Source organism: Dendrobates tinctorius, unplaced genomic scaffold, assembly GCF_039654945.1.
Source record: "Dendrobates tinctorius isolate UK_male_01 unplaced genomic scaffold, ASM3965494v1 ptg000214l, whole genome shotgun sequence".
Classification (NCBI taxonomy): Eukaryota; Metazoa; Chordata; class Amphibia; order Anura; family Dendrobatidae; genus Dendrobates; species Dendrobates tinctorius.
In genome coordinates this window covers 2,659,017-2,682,699 of record NW_027361881.1, presented here as the reverse complement: position 1 = coordinate 2,682,699, position 23,683 = coordinate 2,659,017, and the positions used below count along the sequence as shown (strand labels likewise).

At 43.8% G+C, this 23,683-nt stretch overlaps 1 protein-coding gene across 4 annotated transcripts in view; it reads left to right on the top strand.

Moving 5' to 3' along the window:
• The window catches only part of FBXO31 (F-box protein 31), a 51,841-nt gene that overhangs the window by 6,660 nt on the left and 21,498 nt on the right, over positions 1 to 23,683 (top strand). For 2 of the 4 annotated variants that reach the window (XM_073554912.1, XM_073554914.1), the window contains exons 2-3: positions 5,756 to 5,827; positions 6,117 to 6,203. In XM_073554912.1, the coding sequence (XP_073411013.1) occupies positions 5,756 to 5,827; positions 6,117 to 6,203 (159 nt within the window). The remainder of the gene's footprint in view (positions 1 to 5,755; positions 5,828 to 6,116; positions 6,204 to 23,683) is intronic. The other 2 variants (XM_073554913.1, XM_073554915.1) reach the window with 1 other exon arrangement.

Below are 23,683 nucleotides of genomic sequence, written 5' to 3'. Positions count from 1 at the left end.
TCTGCTGGTGCAGTCACTGTGTACATACATTACATCACTGATCCTGAGTTACATCCTGTATTATACCCCAGAGCTACACTCACTATTCTGCTGGTGCAGTCACTGTGTGCATACATTACTGATCCTGAGTTACATCCTGTATTATACTCCAGAGCTGCACTCACTATTCTGCGGGTGCAGTCACTGTGTACATATATTACTGATCCTGATTTACCTCCTGTATTATACTCCAGAGCTGCGCTCACTATTCTGCTGGTGCAGTCACTGTGTACATATATTACATTACTGATCCTGAGTTACCTCCTGTATTATACTCCAGAGCTGCACTCACTATTCTGCTGGTGCAGTCACTGTGTACATACATTACTGATCCTGAGTTACATCCTGTATTATACTCCAGAGCTGCACTCACTATTCTGCGGGTGCAGTCACTGTGTACATATATTACTGATCCTGATTTACCTCCTGTATTATACTCCAGAGCTGCGCTCACTATTCTGCTGGTGCAGTCACTGTGTACATATATTACATTACTGATCCTGAGTTACATCCTGTATTATACTCCAGAGCTGCACTCACTATTCTGCTGGTGCAGTCACTGTGTACATACATTACATTACTGATCCTGAGTCACCTCCTGTATTATACCCCAGAGCTGCACTCACTATTCTGCTGGTGCATTCACTGTGTGCATACATTACTGATCATGAGTTACATTCTGTATTATACTCCAGAGCTGCGCTCACTATTCTGCTGGTGCAGTCACTGTGTACATACATTACATTACTGATCCTGAGTCACCTCCTGTATTATACCCCAGAGCTGCACTCACTATTCTGCTGGTGCAGTCACTGTGTGCATACATTACTGATCCTGAGTTACATCCTGTATTATACTCCAGAGCTGCACTCACTATTCTGCTGGTGCAGTCACTGTGTACATACATTACTGATCCTGATTTACCTCCTGTATTATACTCCAGAGCTGCGCTCACTATTCTGCTGGTGCAGTCACTGTGTACATATATTACATTACTGATCCTGAGTTACATCCTGTATTATACCCCAGAGCTGCACTCACTATTCTGCTGGTGCAGTTACTGTGTACATACATTACATTACTGATCCTGAGTTACATCCTGTATTATGCTCCAGAGCTGCACTCACTATTCTGCTGGTGCAGTCACTGTGTACATACATTACATTACTAATCCTGAGTTACCTCCTGTATAAAAACACCAGAGCTGCGCTCACTATTCTGCTGGTGCAGTCACTGTGTACAAACATTACATTACTGATCCTGAGTTACATCCTGTATTATACTCCAGAGCTGCACTCACTATTCTGCTGATGCAGTCACTGTGTACATACATTACATTACTGATCCTGAGTTACCTCCTGTATTATACTCCAGAGCTGCACTCACTATTCTGCTGGTGCAGTCACTGTGTACATACATTACATTACTGATCCTGAGTCACCTCCTGTATTATACCCCAGAGCTGCACTCACTATTCTGCTGGTGCAGTCACTGTGTGCATACATTACTGATCATGAGTTACATCCTGTATTATACTCCAGAGCTGCGCTCACTATTCTGCTGGTGCAGTCACTGTGTACATACATTACATTACTGATCCTGAGTTACATCCTGTATTATACTCCAGAACTGCACTCACTATTCTGCTGGTGCAGTCACTGTGTACATACATTACTGATCCTGAGTTACATCCTGTATTATACCCCAGAGCTGCACTCACTATTCTGCTGGTGCAGTCACTGTGTACATACATTACATTACTGATCCTGACTTACCTCCTGCATTATTCCCCAGAGCTGCACTCACTATTCTGCTGGTGCAGTCACTGTGTACACACATTACATTACTGATCCTGAGTTACATCCTGTATTGTACCCCAGAGCTGCACTCACTACTCTGATGGTGCAGTCACTGTGTACATACATTACATTACTGATCCTGAGTTACATCCTGTATTGTACCCCCGAGCTGCACTCACTACTCTGCTGGTGCAGTCACTGTGTACATACATTACATTACTAATCCTGAGTTACATCCTGTATTATACTCCAGAGCTGCACTCACTATTCTGCTGGTGCAGTCACTGTGTACATACATTACATTACTGATCCTGAGTCACCTCCTGTATTATACCCCAGAGCTGCACTCACTATTCTGCTGGTGCAGTCACTGTGTGCATACATTACATTACTGATCCTGAGTTACATCCTGTATTATACTCCAGAGCTGCACTCACTATTCTGCTGGTGCAGTCACTGTGTACATACATTACATCACTGATCCTGAGTTACATCCTGTATTATACCCCAGAGCTACACTCACTATTCTGCTGGTGCAGTCACTGTGTGCATACATTACTGATCCTGAGTTACATCCTGTATTATACTCCAGAGCTGCACTCACTATTCTGCGGGTGCAGTCACTGTGTACATATATTACTGATCCTGATTTACCTCCTGTATTATACTCCAGAGCTGCGCTCACTATTCTGCTGGTGCAGTCACTGTGTACATATATTACATTACTGATCCTGAGTTACCTCCTGTATTATACTCCAGAGCTGCACTCACTATTCTGCTGGTGCAGTCACTGTGTACATACATTACTGATCCTGAGTTACATCCTGTATTATACTCCAGAGCTGCACTCACTATTCTGCGGGTGCAGTCACTGTGTACATATATTACTGATCCTGATTTACCTCCTGTATTATACTCCAGAGCTGCGCTCACTATTCTGCTGGTGCAGTCACTGTGTACATATATTACATTACTGATCCTGAGTTACATCCTGTATTATACCCCAGAGCTGCACTCACTATTCTGCTGGTGCAGTTACTGTGTACATACATTACATTACTGATCCTGAGTTACATCCTGTATTATACTCCAGAGCTGCACTCACTATTCTGCTGGTGCAGTCACTGGGTACATACATTACTGATCCTGATTTACCTCCTGTATTATACTCCAGAGCTGCGCTCACTATTCTGCTGGTGCAGTCACTGTGTATATATATTACATTACTGATCCTGAGTTACATCCTGTATTATACCCCAGAGCGGCACTCACTATTCTGCTGGTGCAGTCACTGTGTATATATATTACATTACTGATCCTGAGTTACATCCTGTATTATACCCCAGAGCGGCACTCACTAATCTGCTGGTGCAGTCACTGTGTGCATACATTACTGATCCTGAGTTACATCCTGTATTATACTCCAGAGCTGCACTCACTATTCTGCTGGTGCAGTCACTGTGTACATGCATTACATTACTGATCCTGATTTACCTCCTGTATTATACTCCAGAGCTGCGCTCACTATTCTGCTGGTGCAGTCACTGTGTACATATATTACATTACTGATCCTGAGTTACATCCTGTATTATACCCCAGAGCTGCACTCACTATTCTGCTGGTGCAGTCACTGTGTGCATACATTACTGATCCTGAGTTACATCCTGTATTATACTCCAGATCTGCACTCACTATTCTGCTGGTGCAGTCACTGTGTACATACATTACTGATCCTGATTTACCTCCTGTATTATACTCCAGAGCTGCGCTCACTATTCTGCTGGTGCAGTCACTGTGTACATATATTACATTACTGATCCTGAGTTACATCCTGTATTATACCCCAGAGCTGCACTCACTATTCTGCTGGTGCAGTCACTGTGTACATACATTACTGATCCTGATTTACCTCCTGTATTATACTCCAGAGCTGCGCTCACTATTCTGCTGGTGCAGTCACTGTGTACATATATTACATTACTGATCCTGAGTTACATCCTGTATTATACCCCAGAGCTGCACTCACTATTCTGCTGGTGCAGTCACTGTGTGCATACATTACATTACTGATCCTGAGTTACATCCTGTATTATACCCCAGAGCTGCACTCACTATTCTGCTGGTGCAGTCACTGTGTACATACATTACATTACTGATCCTGAGTTACATCCTGTATTATACCCCAGAGCTGCACTCACTATTCTGCTGGTGCGGTCACTGTGTACATACATTACATTACTGATCCTGAGTTACATCCTGTATTATACTCCAGAGCTGCACTCACTATTCTGCTGGTGCAGTCACTGTGTACATACATTACTGATCCTGATTTACCTCCTGTATTATACTCCAGAGCTGCGCTCACTATTCTGCTGGTGCAGTCACTGTGTACATATATTACATTACTGATCCTGAGTTACATCCTGTATTATACCCCAGAGCTGCACTCACTATTCTGCTGGTGCAGTTACTGTGTACATACATTACATTACTGATCCTGAGTTACATCCTGTATTATGCTCCAGAGCTGCACTCACTATTCTGCTGGTGCAGTCACTGTGTACATACATTACATTACTGATCCTGAGTTACCTCCTGTATTATACTCCAGAGCTGCACTCACTATTCTGCTGGTGCAGTCACTGTGTACATACATTACTGATCCTGAGTTACCTCCTGTATTATACCCCAGAGCTGCACTCACTATTCTGCTGGTGCAGTCACTGTGTACATACATTACATTACTGATCCTGAGTTACATCCTGCATTATACCCCAGAGCTGCACTCACTATTCTGCTGGTGCAGTCTCTGTGTACACACATTACATTACTGATCCTGAGTTACATCCTGTATTGTACCCCAGAGCTGCACTCACTATTCTGCTGGTGCAGTCACTGTGTACATACATTACATTACTGATCCTGAGTTACATCCTGTATTATACTCCAGAGCTGCACTCACTATTCTGCTGGTGCAGTCACTGTGTACATACATTACATTACTGATCCTGAGTTACATCCTGTATTATACTCCAGAGCTGCTCTCACTATTCTGCTGGTGCAGTCACTGTGTACATACATTACATTACTGATCCTGAGTTACATCCTGTATTATACTCCAGAGCTGCACTCACTATTCTGCTGGTGCAGTCACTGTGTACATACATTACATTACTGATCCTGAGTTACCTCCTGTATTATACTCCAGAGCTGCTCTCACTATTCTGCTGGTGCAGTCACTGTGTACATACATTACATTACTGATCCTGAGATACATCCTGTATTATACCCCAGAGCTGCTCTCACTATTCTGCTGGTGCAGTCACTGTGTACATACATTACTGAGTTACACCCAGAGCAGCGCTCACGTGATTACCTTTCCTCGGCTGCTGTGATGTTGTTGGCGCACATGTCTCTTCGTGTTCTTCTAAGTCCCCATGAATAATTGCTGGGGATTAGCGCTGGATCTCGGGGGGGGGGGGGGGGGGGGGGGGGTCTGCGTTTCGCTGCCAGCTCTGGGGCACTTCTGATTGATCCTTCCCTGGATGCTATAAATACTCTGCGCTGCTGGTGGTGATGTCTCCTCTTTGATCGCTGCCCCTTCTAACTCCGGATACATTGGGGGTCGGCATGGTTCGGTGTCTCTTTCCCCAGTGTCGCGGTCGGGCCCCCGGGCACAGAGGTGGCCCCGGACTGCTCTTCCATTCACTTGCAGCCAGCAGAGATCTTTTCACTCTGGCTCTCGGTTGTGTCGTTCCTCTGCAGTCCTTCATGTCTTTTCCTCCAGTCACCTCCAGAGCTGCATTCGTACTTCTATTTCCCGGAGAGCAGAGCACTCTGATTGTGACTGCAGCTTTGGATGTGACTAGAGACGCCTCTCCATCGCTTGTTACTGATCGTCTGGTTTCTCTCCGCAGAATACGGCGTCCACGAAAACTTACGGAAACTGGAAGTCACCGGCGTCTCCTGCCAAGAAGTGTACGTGAAACGTGAGTGACAGCCACACGGGACGGGCGGCCTCCTGCACACTCCCGCCGAGCCCCCCGGGGACCCCGCAGATAGCGTTATAAGACGCCCCCCCCCCCCACCTGCGGGATTAGGAGTAAGGGGGGCTGGATATCAGGAATGTGCGCTGCCCCTTTAAGGCCTCAGTGATACATTGTAGCAAGTTTCCCAGTTTCTTAGTCCACTCCCCCTGTAATGAGGGGCGCTCGGCCCCCCGGGGGGTGTAGACTTTCACCTCTCGGCCCCCTAACCCGCTGTGTCTTACTGTGTCAGGTATTAATCCGCGGGTGAAATCTGGGCGCTTTATGAGAATCCTGCCCGACTATGAGCACATGAACTACCAGGATGTGTATGCCCGCCGTAGGTATCTGCATGCCCCCGCCAGCCGCTTCCAGTACACGTCTGCAGTGCGGTGTGACCCCCAGCCACTGCATGCCGGGGGGCTTCACAGAGGCTCCTGCCAGAATGCATGACACCCTGACCTCTGGGGGTCCTCCACCGCTCCCCATCAGATCCTGGGACCCCCACAGTGCAGACTAGCCATGGTGGAGTGCCCCTCTAGCTGGTCTCGGGGGCCGCCTGTTCTTGGCTGTTCTGCCGTCACTCCCTCCGCTTGCTGTCAGCTGCGGGTTTGTTACAGTGTATCAGGTGTTGACCGGTCCGGATACGATTGGGACAGATCTTCAGCTGTGAGAGGCGGACGGGCCGGAGGAGAATGTACGGCGGGAAGACTCATATCATTACTGACAGCAAGCAGAGTAGTTGGTATTACCTTCCCCTGTGTAGCCCCCTCCGTCCCTGAATTGGGACCCGACGAGCAAGTGCTAGCGGCCTGCCCTCACTTTATATGCAGCAGCGTCCCTTTAAGACTATCTGCACACACTGCCGAATCACCTGCGGTTTTCCTGCAGTTTTGCTGCGGTTTTGCTGCGGTTTTCCCTGCGGTTTTCCCTGCGGTTTTCCCTGCGGTTTTCCTGCGGTTTTGCTGCGGTTTTCCTGCGGTTTTGCCTGCGGTTTTGCTGCGGTTTTCCTGCGGTTTTGCCTGCGGTTTTGCTGCGGTTTTCCTGCGGTTTATCATCTCTACTATGTTAAAGGTGTAAAACCGCAGCGGAATCCGCACAAACAATTGACATGCTGCAGTTTATAAATTGCAGCAAAACCGCGCGGAAAAAACCGCAGCGTGAGCACAGCGGTTTTAAAAACCCATAGGGTTACATGGTACTGTACCATGTCTGCGGAACTACTGCAGTTCTGCAGGGCCAAAACCGCAGCGGAACCGCAGCGTGTGCACACAGCCTAATGAAGTCTCCATCATAAGTTCTGGATAAATTGTGACAATGGCATTGTTGGCTGTCAGAGCGATAGAGGGGTCTGGATGTCGCCCCCCGTCACCTCTCTTACTGTCTGCATGTGCACATTTGGCGGAGAGCCCCCTTATATCCCTCCCTCCGCACTGTAGCCTGTGATTGGCCCCCGCGAGGCTCTACATGCCCCCCACATTATCAGGGATCCGCTACGTCCGGAGCAGATCATTATATATCTGTCATTACAGCTCCGCTCATTTCCTCCGTCCGATCTTCCGCTTTCTGCATTGTGGGAATTTGTGTCTCTCGGGGGCAGAGCGTCTTATAATCATCAGAGACCTGGAAGTGATAATGGACGGAGATAAAGGGACGGTAACATAATAAGCTTTATAATGGAATCAGCCACTTATAACCCCCAGACATTACACCATATGTGACTGATATCAGCCCCTCTTATAACGCTCCAGTACTGATATAACCCCCAGACATTACACCATATCTGACTGATATCAGCCCCTCTTATAACGCTCCAGTACTGATATAACCCCCAGACATTACACCATATCTGACTGATAGCCCCTCTTATAACGCTCCAGTACTGATATAACCCCCAGACATTACACCATATGTGACTGATATCAGCCCCTCTTATAACGCTCCAGTACTGATATAACCTCCAGACATTACACCATATGTGACTGATATCAGCCCCTCTTATAACACTCCCGTACTGATATAACCTCCAGACATTACACCATATGTGACTGATATCAGCCCCTTTTATAACGCTCCAGTACTGATATAACTCCCAGACATTACACCATGTGTGACTGATATCAGCCCCTCTTATAACGCTCCAGTACTGATATAACCCCCAGACATTACACCATGTGTGACTGATATCAGCCCCTCTTATATCGCTCCAGTACTGATATAACCCCCAGACATTACACCATGTGTGACTGATATCAGCCCCTCTTATAACGCTCCAGTACTGATATAACCTCCAGACATTACACCATATGTGACTGATATCAGCCCCTCTTATATCGCTCCAGTACTGATATAACCCCCAGACATTACACCATGTGTGACTGATATCAGCCCCTCTTATAACGCTCCAGTACTGATATAACCTCCAGACATTACACCATGTGTGACTGATATCAGCCCCTCTTATATCGCTCCAGTACTGATATAACCCCCAGACATTACACCATGTGTGACTGATATCAGCCCCTCTTATAACGCTCCAGTACTGATATAACCTCCAGACATTACACCATATGTGACTGATATCAGCCCCTCTTATATCGCTCCAGTACTGATATAACCCCCAGACATTACACCATGTGTGACTGATATCAGCCCCTCTTATAACGCTCCAGTACTGATATAACCTCCAGACATTACACCATATGTGACTGATATCAGCCCCTCTTATATCGCTCCAGTACTGATATAACCCCCAGACATTACACCATATGTGACTGATATCAGCCCCTCTTATAACGCTCCAGTACTGATGTAACCTCCAGACATTACACCATATGTGACTGATATCAGCCCCTCTTATATCGCTCCAGTACTGATATAACCCCCAGACATTACACCATATGTGACTGATATCAGCCCCTCTTATAACGCTCCAGTACTGATATAACCCCCAGACATTACACCATATGTGACTGATATCAGCCCCTCTTATATCGCTCCAGTACTGATATAACCCCCAGACATTACACCATATGTGACTGATATCAGCCCCTCTTATATCGCTCCAGTACTGATATAACCCCCAGACATTACACCATGTGTGACTGATATCAGCCCCTCTTATAACGCTCCAGTACTGATATAACCTCCAGACATTACACCATATGTGACTGATATCAGCCCCTCTTATATCGCTCCAGTACTGATATAACCCCCAGACATTACACCATATGTGACTGATATCAGCCCCTCTTATAACGCTCCAGTACTGATGTAACCTCCAGACATTACACCATATGTGACTGATATCAGCCCCTCTTATAACGCTCCAGTACTGATATAACCTCCAGACATTACATCATATGTGACTGATATCAGCCCCTCTTATAACGCTCCAGTACTGATATAACCTCCAGACATTACATCATATGTGACTGATATCAGCCCCTCTTATAACGCTCCAGTACTGATATAACCCCCAGACATTACATCATATGTGACTGATATCAGCCCCTCTTATAACGCTCCAGTACTGATATAACCTCCAGACATTACACCATATGTGACTGATATCAGCCCCTCTTATAACGCTCCAGTACTGATATAACCGCCAGACATTACACCATATGTGACTGATATCAGACCCTCTTATAACACTCCAGTACTGATATAACCTCCAGACATTACACCATATGTGACTGATATCAGCCCCTCTTATAACGCTCCAGTACTGATATAACCTCCAGACATTACACCATATGTGACTGATATCAGCCCCTCTTATAACGCTCCAGTACTGATATAACCTCCAGACATTACACCATATGTGACTGATATCAACCCCTCTTATAACACTCCAGTACTGATATAACCTCCAGACATTACACCATATGTGACTGATATCAGCCTCTTATAACGCTCCAGTACTGATATAACCCCCAGGCATTACACCATATGTGACTGATATCAGCCCCTCTTATAACGCTCCAGTACTGATATAACCCCCAGACATTACACCATATGTGATTGATATCAGTCCCTCTTATAACGCTCCAGTACTGATATAACCCCCAGACATTACATCATATGTGACTGATATCAGCCCCTCTTATAATGCTCCAGTACTGATATAACCCCCAGACATTACACCATATGTGACTGATATCAGCCCCTCTTATAACGCTCCAGTACTGATATAACCCCCAGATATTACACCATATGTGACTGATATCAGCCCCTCTTATAACGCTCCAGTACTGATATAACCTCCAGACATTACACCATATGTGACTGATATCAGCCCCTCTTATAACGCTCCAGTACTGATATAACCCCCAGACATTACACCATGTGTGACTGATATCAGCCCCTCTTATAACGCTCCAGCACTGATATAACCCCCAGACATTACACCATATGTGACTGATATCAGCCCCTCTTATAACGCTCCAGTACTGATATAACTCCCAGACATTACACCATATGTGACTGATATCAGTCCCTCTTATAACGCTCCAGTACTGATATAACCCCCAGACATTACACCATATGTGACTGATATCAGCCCCTCTTATAACGCTCCAGTACTGATATAACCTCCAGACATTACACCATATGTGACTGATATCAGCCTCTTATAACGCTCCAGTCCTGATATAACCTTCAGACATTACACCATATGTGACTGATATCAGCCCCTCTTATAACGCTCCAGTACTGATATAACCGCCAGACATTACACCATATGTGACTGATATCAGCCCCTCTTATAACGCTCCAGTACTGATATAACCGCCAGACATTACACCATATGTGACTGATATCAGCCCCTCTTATAACACTCCCGTACTGATATAACGTCCAGACATTACACCATATGTGACTGATATCAGCCCCTTTTATAACGCTCCAGTACTGATATAACTCCCAGACATTACACCATATGTGACTGATATCAGCCCCTCTTATAACGCTCCAGTACTGATATAACCCCCAGACATTACACCATATGTGACTGATATCAATCCCTCTTATAACGCTCCAGTACTGATATAACCTCCAGACATTACACCATATGTGACTGATATCAGCCTCTTATAACGCTCCAGTCCTGATATAACCTTCAGACATTACACCATATGTGACTGATATCAGCCCCTCTTATAACGCTCCAGTACTGATATAACCGCCAGACATTACACCATATGTGACTGATATCAGCCCCTCTTATAACACTCCCGTACTGATATAACCTCCAGACATTACACCATATGTGACTGATATCAGCCCCTTTTATAACGCTCCAGTACTGATATAACTCCCAGACATTACACCATATGTGACTGATATCAGCCCCTCTTATAACACTCCCGTACTGATATAACCTCCAGACATTACACCATATGTGACTGATATCAGCCTCTTATAACGCTCCAGTCCTGATATAACCTTCAGACATTACACCATATGTGACTGATATCAGCCCCTCTTATAACACTCCCGTACTGATATAACCTCCAGACATTACACCATATGTGACTGATATCAGCCCCTTTTATAACGCTCCAGTACTGATATAACTACCAGACATTACACCATATGTGACTGATATCAGCCCCTCTTATAACACTCCCGTACTGATATAACCTCCAGACATTACACCATATGTGACTGATATCAGCCTCTTATAACGCTCCAGTACTGATATAACCCCCAGGCATTACACCATATGTGACTGATATCAGCCCTTCTTATAACGCTCCAGTACTGATATAACCTCCAGACATTACACCATATGTGACTGATATCAGCCCCTCTTATAACGCTCCAGTACTGATATAACCTCCAGACATTACACCATATGTGACTGATATCAGCCTCTTATAACGCTCTAGTACTGATATAACCTCCAGACATTACATCATATGTGACTGATATCAGCCTCTTATAACGCTCTAGTACTGATATAACCCCAGACATTACACCATATGTGACTGATATCAGCCCCTTATAACGCTCCAGTACTGATATAACCCCCAGACATTGCACCATATGTGACTGATATCAGCCTCTTATAACGCTCTAGTACTGATATAACCCCCAGACATTACACCATATGTGACTGATATCAGCCTCTTATAACGCTCTAGTACTGATATAACCCCAGACATTACACCATATGTGACTGATATCAGCCCCTTATAACGCTCCAGTACTGATATAACCCCCAGACATTGCACCATATGTGACTGATATCAGCCCCTCTTATAACGCTCCAGTACTGATATAACCCCCAGACATTACACCATATGTGACTGATATCAGCCCCTCTTATAACGCTCCAGTACTGATATAACCCCCAGACATTACACCATATGTGACTGATATCAGCCCCTCTTATAACGCTCCAGTACTGATATAACCTCCAGACATTACACCATATGTGACTGATATCAGCCCCTCTTATAACACTCCAGTACTGATATAACCCCCAGACATTACACCATATGTGACTGATATCAGCCCCTCTTATAACGCTCCAGTACTGATATAACCCCCAAACATTGCACCATATGTGACTGATATCAGCCACTCTTATAACGCTCCAGTACTGATATAACCCCAGACATTACACCATGTGACTGATATCAGCCCCTCTTATAACGCTCCAGTATTGATATAACCCCAGACATTACACCATGTGACTGATATCAGCCACTCTTATAACGCTCCAGTACTGATATAACCCCAGACATTACACCATATGTGACTGACATCAGCCCCTCTTATAACGCTCCAGTACTGATATAACCTCCAGACATTACATCATATGTGACTGACATCAGCCCCTCTTATATCGCTCCAGTACTGATATAACCCCAGACATTACACCATGTGACTGATATCAGCCCCTCTTATAACGCTCCAGTATTGATGTAACCACCAGACATTACATCATATGTGACTGACATCAGCCCCTCTTATAACGCTCCAGTACTGATATAACCTCCAGACATTACATCATATGTGACTGACATCAGCCCCTCTTATATCGCTCCAGTACTGATATAACCCCAGACATTACACCATGTGACTGATATCAGCCCCTCTTATAACGCTCCAGTACTGATGTAACCACCAGACATTACATCATATGTGACTGACATCAGCCCCTCTTATAACGCTCCAGTACTGATATAACCTCCAGACATTACATCATATGTGACTGACATCAGCCCCTCTTATAACGCTCCAGTACTGATATAACCTCCAGACATTACACCATATGTGACTGATATCACCCCCTTATAACGCTCCAGTTCTGATATAACCTCCAGACATTACATCATATGTGACTGATATCAGCCCCTCTTATAACGCTCCAGTACTGATGTGACCACCAGACATTACACAATATGTGACTATCAGCCTCTTATAACGCTCCAGTACTGATATAACCTCCAGACATTACACCATATGTGACTGATATCAGCCCCTCTTATAACGCTCCAGTACTGATATAACCTCCAGACATTACACCATATGTGACTGATATCAGCCCCTCTTATAACGCTCCAGTACTGATATAACCTCCAGACATTACACCATATGTGACTGATATCACCCCCTTATAACGCTCCAGTTCTGATATAACCTCCAGACATTACACCATATGTGACTGATATCAGCCCCTCTTATAACGCTCCAGTACTGATATAACCTCCAGACATTACACCATATGTGACTGATATCAGCTTCTTATAACGCTCCAGTACTGATATAACCTCCAGACATTACACCATATGTGACTGATATCAGCCCCTCTTATAACGCTCCAGTTCTGATATAACCCCAGACATTACACCATATGTGACTGATATCAGCCCCTCTTATAACGCTCCAGTTCTGATATAACCACCAGACATTACACCATATGTGACTGATATCAGCCCCTCTTATAACACTCCAGTACTGATATAACCTCCAGACATTACACCATATGTGACTGATATCAGCCCCTCTTATAACGCTCCAGTACTGATATAACCTCCAGACATTACACCATATGTGACTGATATCAGCCCCTCTTATAACGCTCCAGTACTGATATAACCCCAGACATTACACCATATGTGACTGATATCAGCCCCTCTTATAATGCTCCAGTACTGATATAACCTCCAGACATTACATCATATGTGACTGATATCAGCCCCTCTTATAACACTCCAGTACTGATATAACCCCCAGACATTACACCATATGTGACTGATATCAGCCCCTCTTATAACACTCCAGTACTGATATAACCTCCAGACATTACACCATATGTGACTGATATCAGCCCCTCTTATAACACTCCAGTACTGATATAACCTCCAGACATTACACCATATGTGACTGATATCAGCCCCTCTTATAACACTCCAGTACTGATATAACCTCCAGACATTACACCATATGTGACTGATATCAGCCCCTCTTATAACACTCCAGTACTGATATAACCTCCAGACATTACACCATATGTGACTGATATCAGCCCCTCTTATAACGCTCCAGTACTGATATAACCCCAGACATTACACCATATGTGACTGATATCAGCCCCTCTTATAACACTCCAGTACTGATATAACCTCCAGACATTACATCATATGTGACTGATATCAGCCCCTCTTATAACACTCCAGTACTGATATAACCTCCAGACATTACACCATATGTGACTGATATCAGCCCCTCTTATAACGCTCCAGTACTGATATAACCTCCAGACATTACACCATATGTGACTGATATCAGCCCCTTATAATGCTCCAGTACTGATATAACCCCCAGACATTACACCATATGTGACTGATATCAGCCCCTCTTATAACGCTCCAGTACTGATATAACCTCCAGACATTACATCATATGTGACTGATATCAGCCCCTCTTATAACGCTCCAGTGCTGATATAACCCCCAGACATTACACCATATGTGACTGATATCAGCCCCTTATAATGCTCCAGTACTGATATAACCTCCAGACATTACACCATATGTGACTGATATCAGCCCCTCTTATAACGCTCCAGTACTGATATAACCTCCAGACATTACACCATATGTGACTGATATCAGCCCCTCTTATAACGCTCCAGTACTGATATAACCTCCAGACATTACACCATATGTGACTGATATCAGCCCCTCTTATAACGCTCCAGTGCTGATATAACCCCCAGACATTACACCATATGTGACTGATATCAGCCCCTTATAATGCTCCAGTACTGATATAACCTCCAGACATTACACCATATGTGACTGATATCAGCCCCTCTTATAACGCTCCAGTACTGATATAACCTCCAGACATTACACCATATGTGACTGATATCAGCCCCTCTTATAACGCTCCAGTACTGATATAACCCCCAGACATTACACCATATATGACTGATATCAGCCCCTCTTATAACGCTCCAGTACTGATATAACCTCCAGACATAGCACCATGTGTGACTGATATCAGCCCCTTATAACGCTCCAGTTCTGATATAACCTCCAGACATTACATCATATGTGACTGATATCAGCCCCTCTTATAACACTCCAGTACTGATATAACCACCAGACATTACACCATATGTGACTGATATCAGCCCCTCTTATAACGCTCCAGTACTGATATAACCTCCAGACATTGCACCATGTGTGACTGATATCAGCCCCTTATAACACTCCAGTACTGATATAACCTCCAGACATTACATCATATGTGACTGATATCAGCCCCTCTTATAACGCTCCAGTACTGATATAACCACCAGACATTACACCATATGTGACTGATATCAGCCCCTCTTATAACACTCCAGTACTGATATAACCTCCAGACATTACACCATGTGTGACTGATATCAGCCCCTCTTATAACACTCCAGTACTGATATAACCACCAGACATTACACCATATGTGACTGATATCAGCCCCTCTTATAACACTCCAGTACTGATATAACCTCCAGACATTACACCATGTGTGACTGATATCAGCCCCTCTTATAACACTCCATTACTGATATAACCTCCAGACATTACACCATATGTGACTGATATCAGCCCCTCTTATAACACTCCAGTACTGATATAACCTCCAGACATTACACCATATGTGACTGATATCAGCCCCTCTTATAACGCTCCAGTACTGATATAACCCCAGACATTACACCATATGTGACTGATATCAGCCCCTCTTATAACACTCCAGTACTGATATAACCTCCAGACATTACACCATATGTGACTGATATCAGCCCCTCTTATAACACTCCAGTACTGATATAACCTCCAGACATTACACCATATGTGACTGATATCAGCCCCTCTTATAACGCTCCAGTACTGATATAACCTCCAGACATTACACCATATGTGACTGATATCAGCCCCTTATAATGCTCCAGTACTGATATAACCTCCAGACATTACACCATATGTGACTGATATCAGCCCCTCTTATAACGCTCCAGTGCTGATATAACCCCCAGACATTACACCATATGTGACTGATATCAGCCCCTTATAATGCTCCAGTACTGATATAACCTCCAGACATTACACCATATGTGACTGATATCAGCCCCTCTTATAACGCTCCAGTGCTGATATAACCCCCAGACATTACACCATATGTGACTGATATCAGCCCCTTATAATGCTCCAGTACTGATATAACCTCCAGACATTACACCATATGTGACTGATATCAGCCCCTCTTATAACGCTCCAGTGCTGATATAACCCCCAGACATTACACCATATGTGACTGATATCAGCCCCTTATAATGCTCCAGTACTGATATAACCTCCAGACATTACACCATATATGACTGATATCAGCCCCTCTTATAACGCTCCAGTACTGATATAACCTCCAGACATTACACCATATGTGACTGATATCAGCCCCTCTTATAACGCTCCAGTACTGATATAACCTCCAGACATTACACCATATGTGACTGATATCAGCCCCTCTTATAACGCTCCAGTACTGATATAACCCCCAGACATTACACCATATGTGACTGATATCAGCCCCTCTTATAACGCTCCAGTACTGATATAACCTCCAGACATTGCACCATGTGTGACTGATATCAGCCCCTTATAACGCTCCAGTTCTGATATAAGCACCAGACATTACATCATATGTGACTGATATCAGCCCCTCTTATAACGCTCCAGTACTGATATAACCCCAGACATTACACCATATGTGACTGATATCAGCCCTTCTTATAACGCTCCAGTACTGATATAACCCCCAGACATTACACCATATGTGACTGATATCAGCCCCTCTTATAACGCTCCAGTACTGATATAACCTCCAGACATTACACCATATGTGACTGATATCAGCCCCTCTTATAACGCTCCAGTGCTGATATAACCTCCAGATATTACACCATATGTGACTGATATCAGCCCCTCTTATAACGCTCCAGTACTGATATAACCTCCAGACATTACACCATATGTGACTGATATCAGCTTCTTATAACGCTCCAGTACTGATATAACCTCCAGACATTACATCATATGTGACTGATATCAGCCCCTCTTATATCGCTCCAGTACTGATATAACCTCCAGACATTACACCATATGTGACTGATATCAGCCCCTGTTATAACGCTCCAGTGCTGATATAACCCCCAGACATTACACCATATGTGACTGATATCAGCCCCTCTTATAACCCTCCAGTACTGATATAACCTCCAGACATTACATCATATGTGACTGATATCAGCCCCTCTTATAATGCTCCAGTACTGATATAACCGCCAGACATTACACCATATGTGACTGATATCAGCCCCTCTTATAACGCTCCAGTACTGATATAACCCCCAGACATTACACCATATGTGACTGATATCAGCCCCTCTTATAACGCTCCAGTACTGATATAACCTCCAGACATTACACCATGTGTGACTGATATCAGCTTCTTATAACGCTCCAGTACTGATATAACCTCCAGACATTACACCATATGTGACTGATATCAGCCCCTCTTATAACGCTCCAGTACTGATATAACCTCCAGACATTACACCATATGTGACTGATATCAGCCCCTCTTATAACGCTCCAGTACTGATATAACCCCCAGACATTACACCATATGTGACTGATATCAGCCCCTCTTATAACGCTCCAGTACTGATATAACCCCCAGACATTACACCATATGTGACTGATATCAGCCCCTCTTATAACGCTCCAGTACTGATATAACCTCCAGACATTACACCATATGTGACTGATATCAGCCTCTTATAACGCTCCAGTACTGATATAACCCCCAGACATTAAACCATATGTGACTGATATCAGCCCCTCTTATAACGCTCCAGTACTGATATAACCCCCAGAGATTACACCATATGTGACTGATATCAGCCCCTCATATAACGCTCCAGTACTGATATAACCCCCAGACATTACACCATATGTGACTGATATCAGCCCCTCTTATAACGCTCCAGTACTGATATAACCTCCAGACATTACACCATATGTGACTGATATCAGCCCCTCTTATAACGCTCCAGTACTGATATAACCTCCAGACATTACACCATATGTGACTGATATCAGCCCCTCTTATAACGCTCCAGTACTGATATAACCCCCAGACATTACACCATATGTGACTGATATCAGCCCCTCTTATAACGCTCCAGTACTGATATAACCCCAGACATTACACCATATGTGACATATATCAGTTCTTATAACGCTCCAGTACTGATATAACCCCCAGACATTACACCATATGTGACTGATATCAGCCCCTCTTATAAAGCTCCAGTACTGATATAACCTCCAGACATTACACCATATGTGACTGATATCAGCCCCTCTTATAAAGCTCCAGTACTGATATAACCTCCAGACATTACACCATATGTGACTGATATCAGCCCCTCTTATAAAGCTCCAGTACTGATATAACCTCCAGACATTACACCTTATGTGACTGATATCAGCCCCTCTTATAACGCTCCAGTACTGATATAACCTCCAGACATTACATCTGTGACTGATATCAGCCCCTCTTATAAAGCTCCAGTACTGATATAACCTCCAGACATTACACCTTATGTGACTGATATCAGCCCCTCTTATAACGCTCCAGTACTGATATAACCCCCAGACATTACACCATATGTGACTGATATCAGCCCCTCTTATAACGCTCCAGTACTGATATAACCCCAGACATTACACCATATGTGACATATATCAGTTCTTATAACGCTCCAGTACTGATATAACCCCCAGACATTACACCATATGTGACTGATATCAGCCCCTCTTATAAAGCTCCAGTACTGATATAACCTCCAGACATTACACCATATGTGACTGATATCAGCCCCTCTTATAAAGCTCCAGTACTGATATAACCTCCAGACATTACACCATATGTGACTGATATCAGCCCCTCTTATAAAGCTCCAGTACTGATATAACCTCCAGACATTACACCTTATGTGACTGATATCAGCCCCTCTTATAACGCTCCAGTACTGATATAACCTCCAGACATTACATCTGTGACTGATATCAGCCCCTCTTATAACGCTCCAGTACTGATATAACCCCAGACATTACACCATATGTGACATATATCAGTTCTTATAACGCTCCAGTACTGATATAACCCCAGACATTACACCATATGTGACTGATATCAGCCCCTCTTATAACGCTCCAGTACTGATATAACCCCCAGGCATTACACCATATGTGACTGATATCAGCCCCTCTTATAACGCTCCAGTACTGATATAACCCCCAAACATTGCACCATATGTGACTGATATCAGCCACTCTTATAACGCTCCAGTACTGATATAACCCCCAGACATTACACCATATGTGACTGATATCAGCCCCTCTTATAACGCTCCAGTACTGATATAACCCCCAAACATTGCACCATATGTGACTGATATCAGCCACTCTTATAACGCTCCAGTACTGATATAACCCCAGACATTACACCATGTGACTGATATCAGCCCCTCTTATAACGCTCCAGTATTGATATAACCACCAGACATTACACCATATGTGACTGACATCAGCCCCTCTTATAACGCTCCAGTACTGATATAACCTCCAGACATTACATCATATGTGACTGACATCAGCCCCTCTTATATCGCTCCAGTACTGATATAACCCCAGACATTACACCATGTGACTGATATCAGCCCCTCTTATAACGCTCCAGTATTGATGTAACCACCAGACATTACATCATATGTGACTGACATCAGCCCCTCTTATAACGCTCCAGTACTGATATAACCTCCAGACATTACATCATATGTGACTGACATCAGCCCCTCTTATATCGCTCCAGTACTGATATAACCCCAGACATTACACCATGTGACTGATATCAGCCCCTCTTATAACGCTCCAGTACTGATGTAACCACCAGACATTACATCATATGTGACTGACATCAGCCCCTCTTATAACGCTCCAGTACTGATATAACCTCCAGACATTACATCATATGTGACTGACATCAGCCCCTCTTATAACGCTCCAGTACTGATATAACCTCCAGACATTACACCATATGTGACTGATATCACCCCCTTATAACGCTCCAGTTCTGATATAACCTCCAGACATTACATCATATGTGACTGATATCAGCCCCTCTTATAACGCTCCAGTACTGATGTGACCACCAGACATTACACAATATGTGACTATCAGCCTCTTATAACGCTCCAGTACTGATATAACCTCCAGACATTACACCATATGTGACTGATATCAGCCCCTCTTATAACGCTCCAGTACTGATATAACCTCCAGACATTACACCATATGTGACTGATATCAGCCCCTCTTATAACGCTCCAGTACTGATATAACCTCCAGACATTACACCATATGTGACTGATATCACCCCCTTATAACGCTCCAGTTCTGATATAACCTCCAGACATTACACCATATGTGACTGATATCAGCCCCTCTTATAACGCTCCAGTACTGATATAACCTCCAGACATTACACCATATGTGACTGATATCAGCTTCTTATAACGCTCCAGTACTGATATAACCTCCAGACATTACACCATATGTGACTGATATCAGCCCCTCTTATAACGCTCCAGTTCTGATATAACCCCAGACATTACACCATATGTGACTGATATCAGCCCCTCTTATAACGCTCCAGTTCTGATATAACCACCAGACATTACACCATGTGTGACTGATATCAGCCCCTCTTATAACGCTCCAGTACTGTTATAACCTCCAGACATTACACCATATGTGACTGATATCAGCTTCTTATAACGCTCCAGTTCTGATATAACCTCCAGACATTACACCATATGTGACTGATATCAGCCCCTCTTATAACGCTCCAGTACTGATATAACCTCCAGACATTACACCATATGTGACTGATATCAGCTTCTTATAACGCTCCAGTACTGATATAACCTCCAGACATTACACCATATGTGACTGATATCAGCCCCTCTTATAACGCTCCAGTTCTGATATAACCCCAGACATTACACCATATGTGACTGATATCACCCCCTTATAACGCTCCAGTTCTGATATAACCTCCAGACATTACACCATATGTGACTGATATCAGCCCCTCTTATAACACTCCAGTACTGATATAACCACCAGACATTACACCATATGTGACTGATATCAGCCCCTCTTATAACGCTCCAGTACTGATATAACCACCAGACATTACACCATATGTGACTGATATCAGCCCCTCTTATAACACTCCAGTACTGATATAACCTCCAGACATTACACCATATGTGACTGATATCAGCCCCTCTTATAACGCTCCAGTACTGATATAACCTCCAGACATTACACCATATGTGACTGATATCAGCCCCTCTTATAACGCTCCAGTACTGATATAACCTCCAGACATTACACCATATGTGACTGATATCACCCCCTTATAACGCTCCAGTTCTGATATAACCTCCAGACATTACACCATATGTGACTGATATCAGCCCCTCTTATAACGCTCCAGTACTGATATAACCTCCAGACATTACACCATATGTGACTGATATCAGCTTCTTATAACGCTCCAGTACTGATATAACCTCCAGACATTACACCATATGTGACTGATATCAGCCCCTCTTATAACGCTCCAGTTCTGATATAACCCCAGACATTACACCATATGTGACTGATATCAGCCCCTCTTATAACGCTCCAGTTCTGATATAACCACCAGACATTACACCATATGTGACTGATATCAGCCCCTCTTATAACGCTCCAGTACTGATATAACCTCCAGACATTACACCATATGTGACTGATATCAGCTTCTTATAACGCTCCAGTACTGATATAACCTCCAGACATTACACCATATGTGACTGATATCAGCCCCTCTTATAACGCTCCAGTTCTGATATAACCTCCAGACATTACACCATATGTGACTGATATCAGCCCCTCTTATAACGCTCCAGTACTGATATAACCTCCAGACATTACACCATATGTGACTGATATCAGCTTCTTATAACGCTCCAGTACTGATATAACCTCCAGACATTACACCATATGTGACTGATATCAGCCCCTCTTATAACGCTCCAGTTCTGATATAACCCCAGACATTACACCATATGTGACTGATATCAGCCCCTCTTATAACGCTCCAGTACTGATATAACCTCCAGACATTACACCATATGTGACTGATATCAGCCCCTCTTATAACACTCCAGTACTGATATAACCTCCAGACATTACACCATATGTGACTGATATCAGCCCCTCTTATAACGCTCCAGTACTGATATAACCTCCAGACATTACACCATATGTGACTGATATCAGCCCCTCTTATAACGCTCCAGTACTGATATAACCCCAGACATTACACCATATGTGACTGATATCAGCCCCTCTTATAATGCTCCAGTACTGATATAACCTCCAGACATTACATCATATGTGACTGATATCAGCCCCTCTTATAACACTCCAGTACTGATATAACCCCCAGACATTACACCATATGTGACTGATATCAGCCCCTCTTATAACACTCCAGTACTGATATAACCTCCAGACATTACACCATATGTGACTGATATCAGCCCCTCTTATAACACTCCAGTACTGATATAACCTCCAGACATTACACCATATGTGACTGATATCAGCCCCTCTTATAACACTCCAGTACTGATATAACCTCCAGACATTACACCATATGTGACTGATATCAGCCCCTCTTATAACACTCCAGTACTGATATAACCTCCAGACATTACACCATATGTGACTGATATCAGCCCCTCTTATAACGCTCCAGTACTGATATAACCCCAGACATTACACCATATGTGACTGATATCAGCCCCTCTTATAACACTCCAGTACTGATATAACCTCCAGACATTACATCATATGTGACTGATATCAGCCCCTCTTATAACACTCCAGTACTGATATAACCTCCAGACATTACACCATATGTGACTGATATCAGCCCCTCTTATAACGCTCCAGTACTGATATAACCTCCAGACATTACACCATATGTGACTGATATCAGCCCCTTATAATGCTCCAGTACTGATATAACCCCCAGACATTACACCATATGTGACTGATATCAGCCCCTCTTATAACGCTCCAGTACTGATATAACCTCCAGACATTACATCATATGTGACTGATA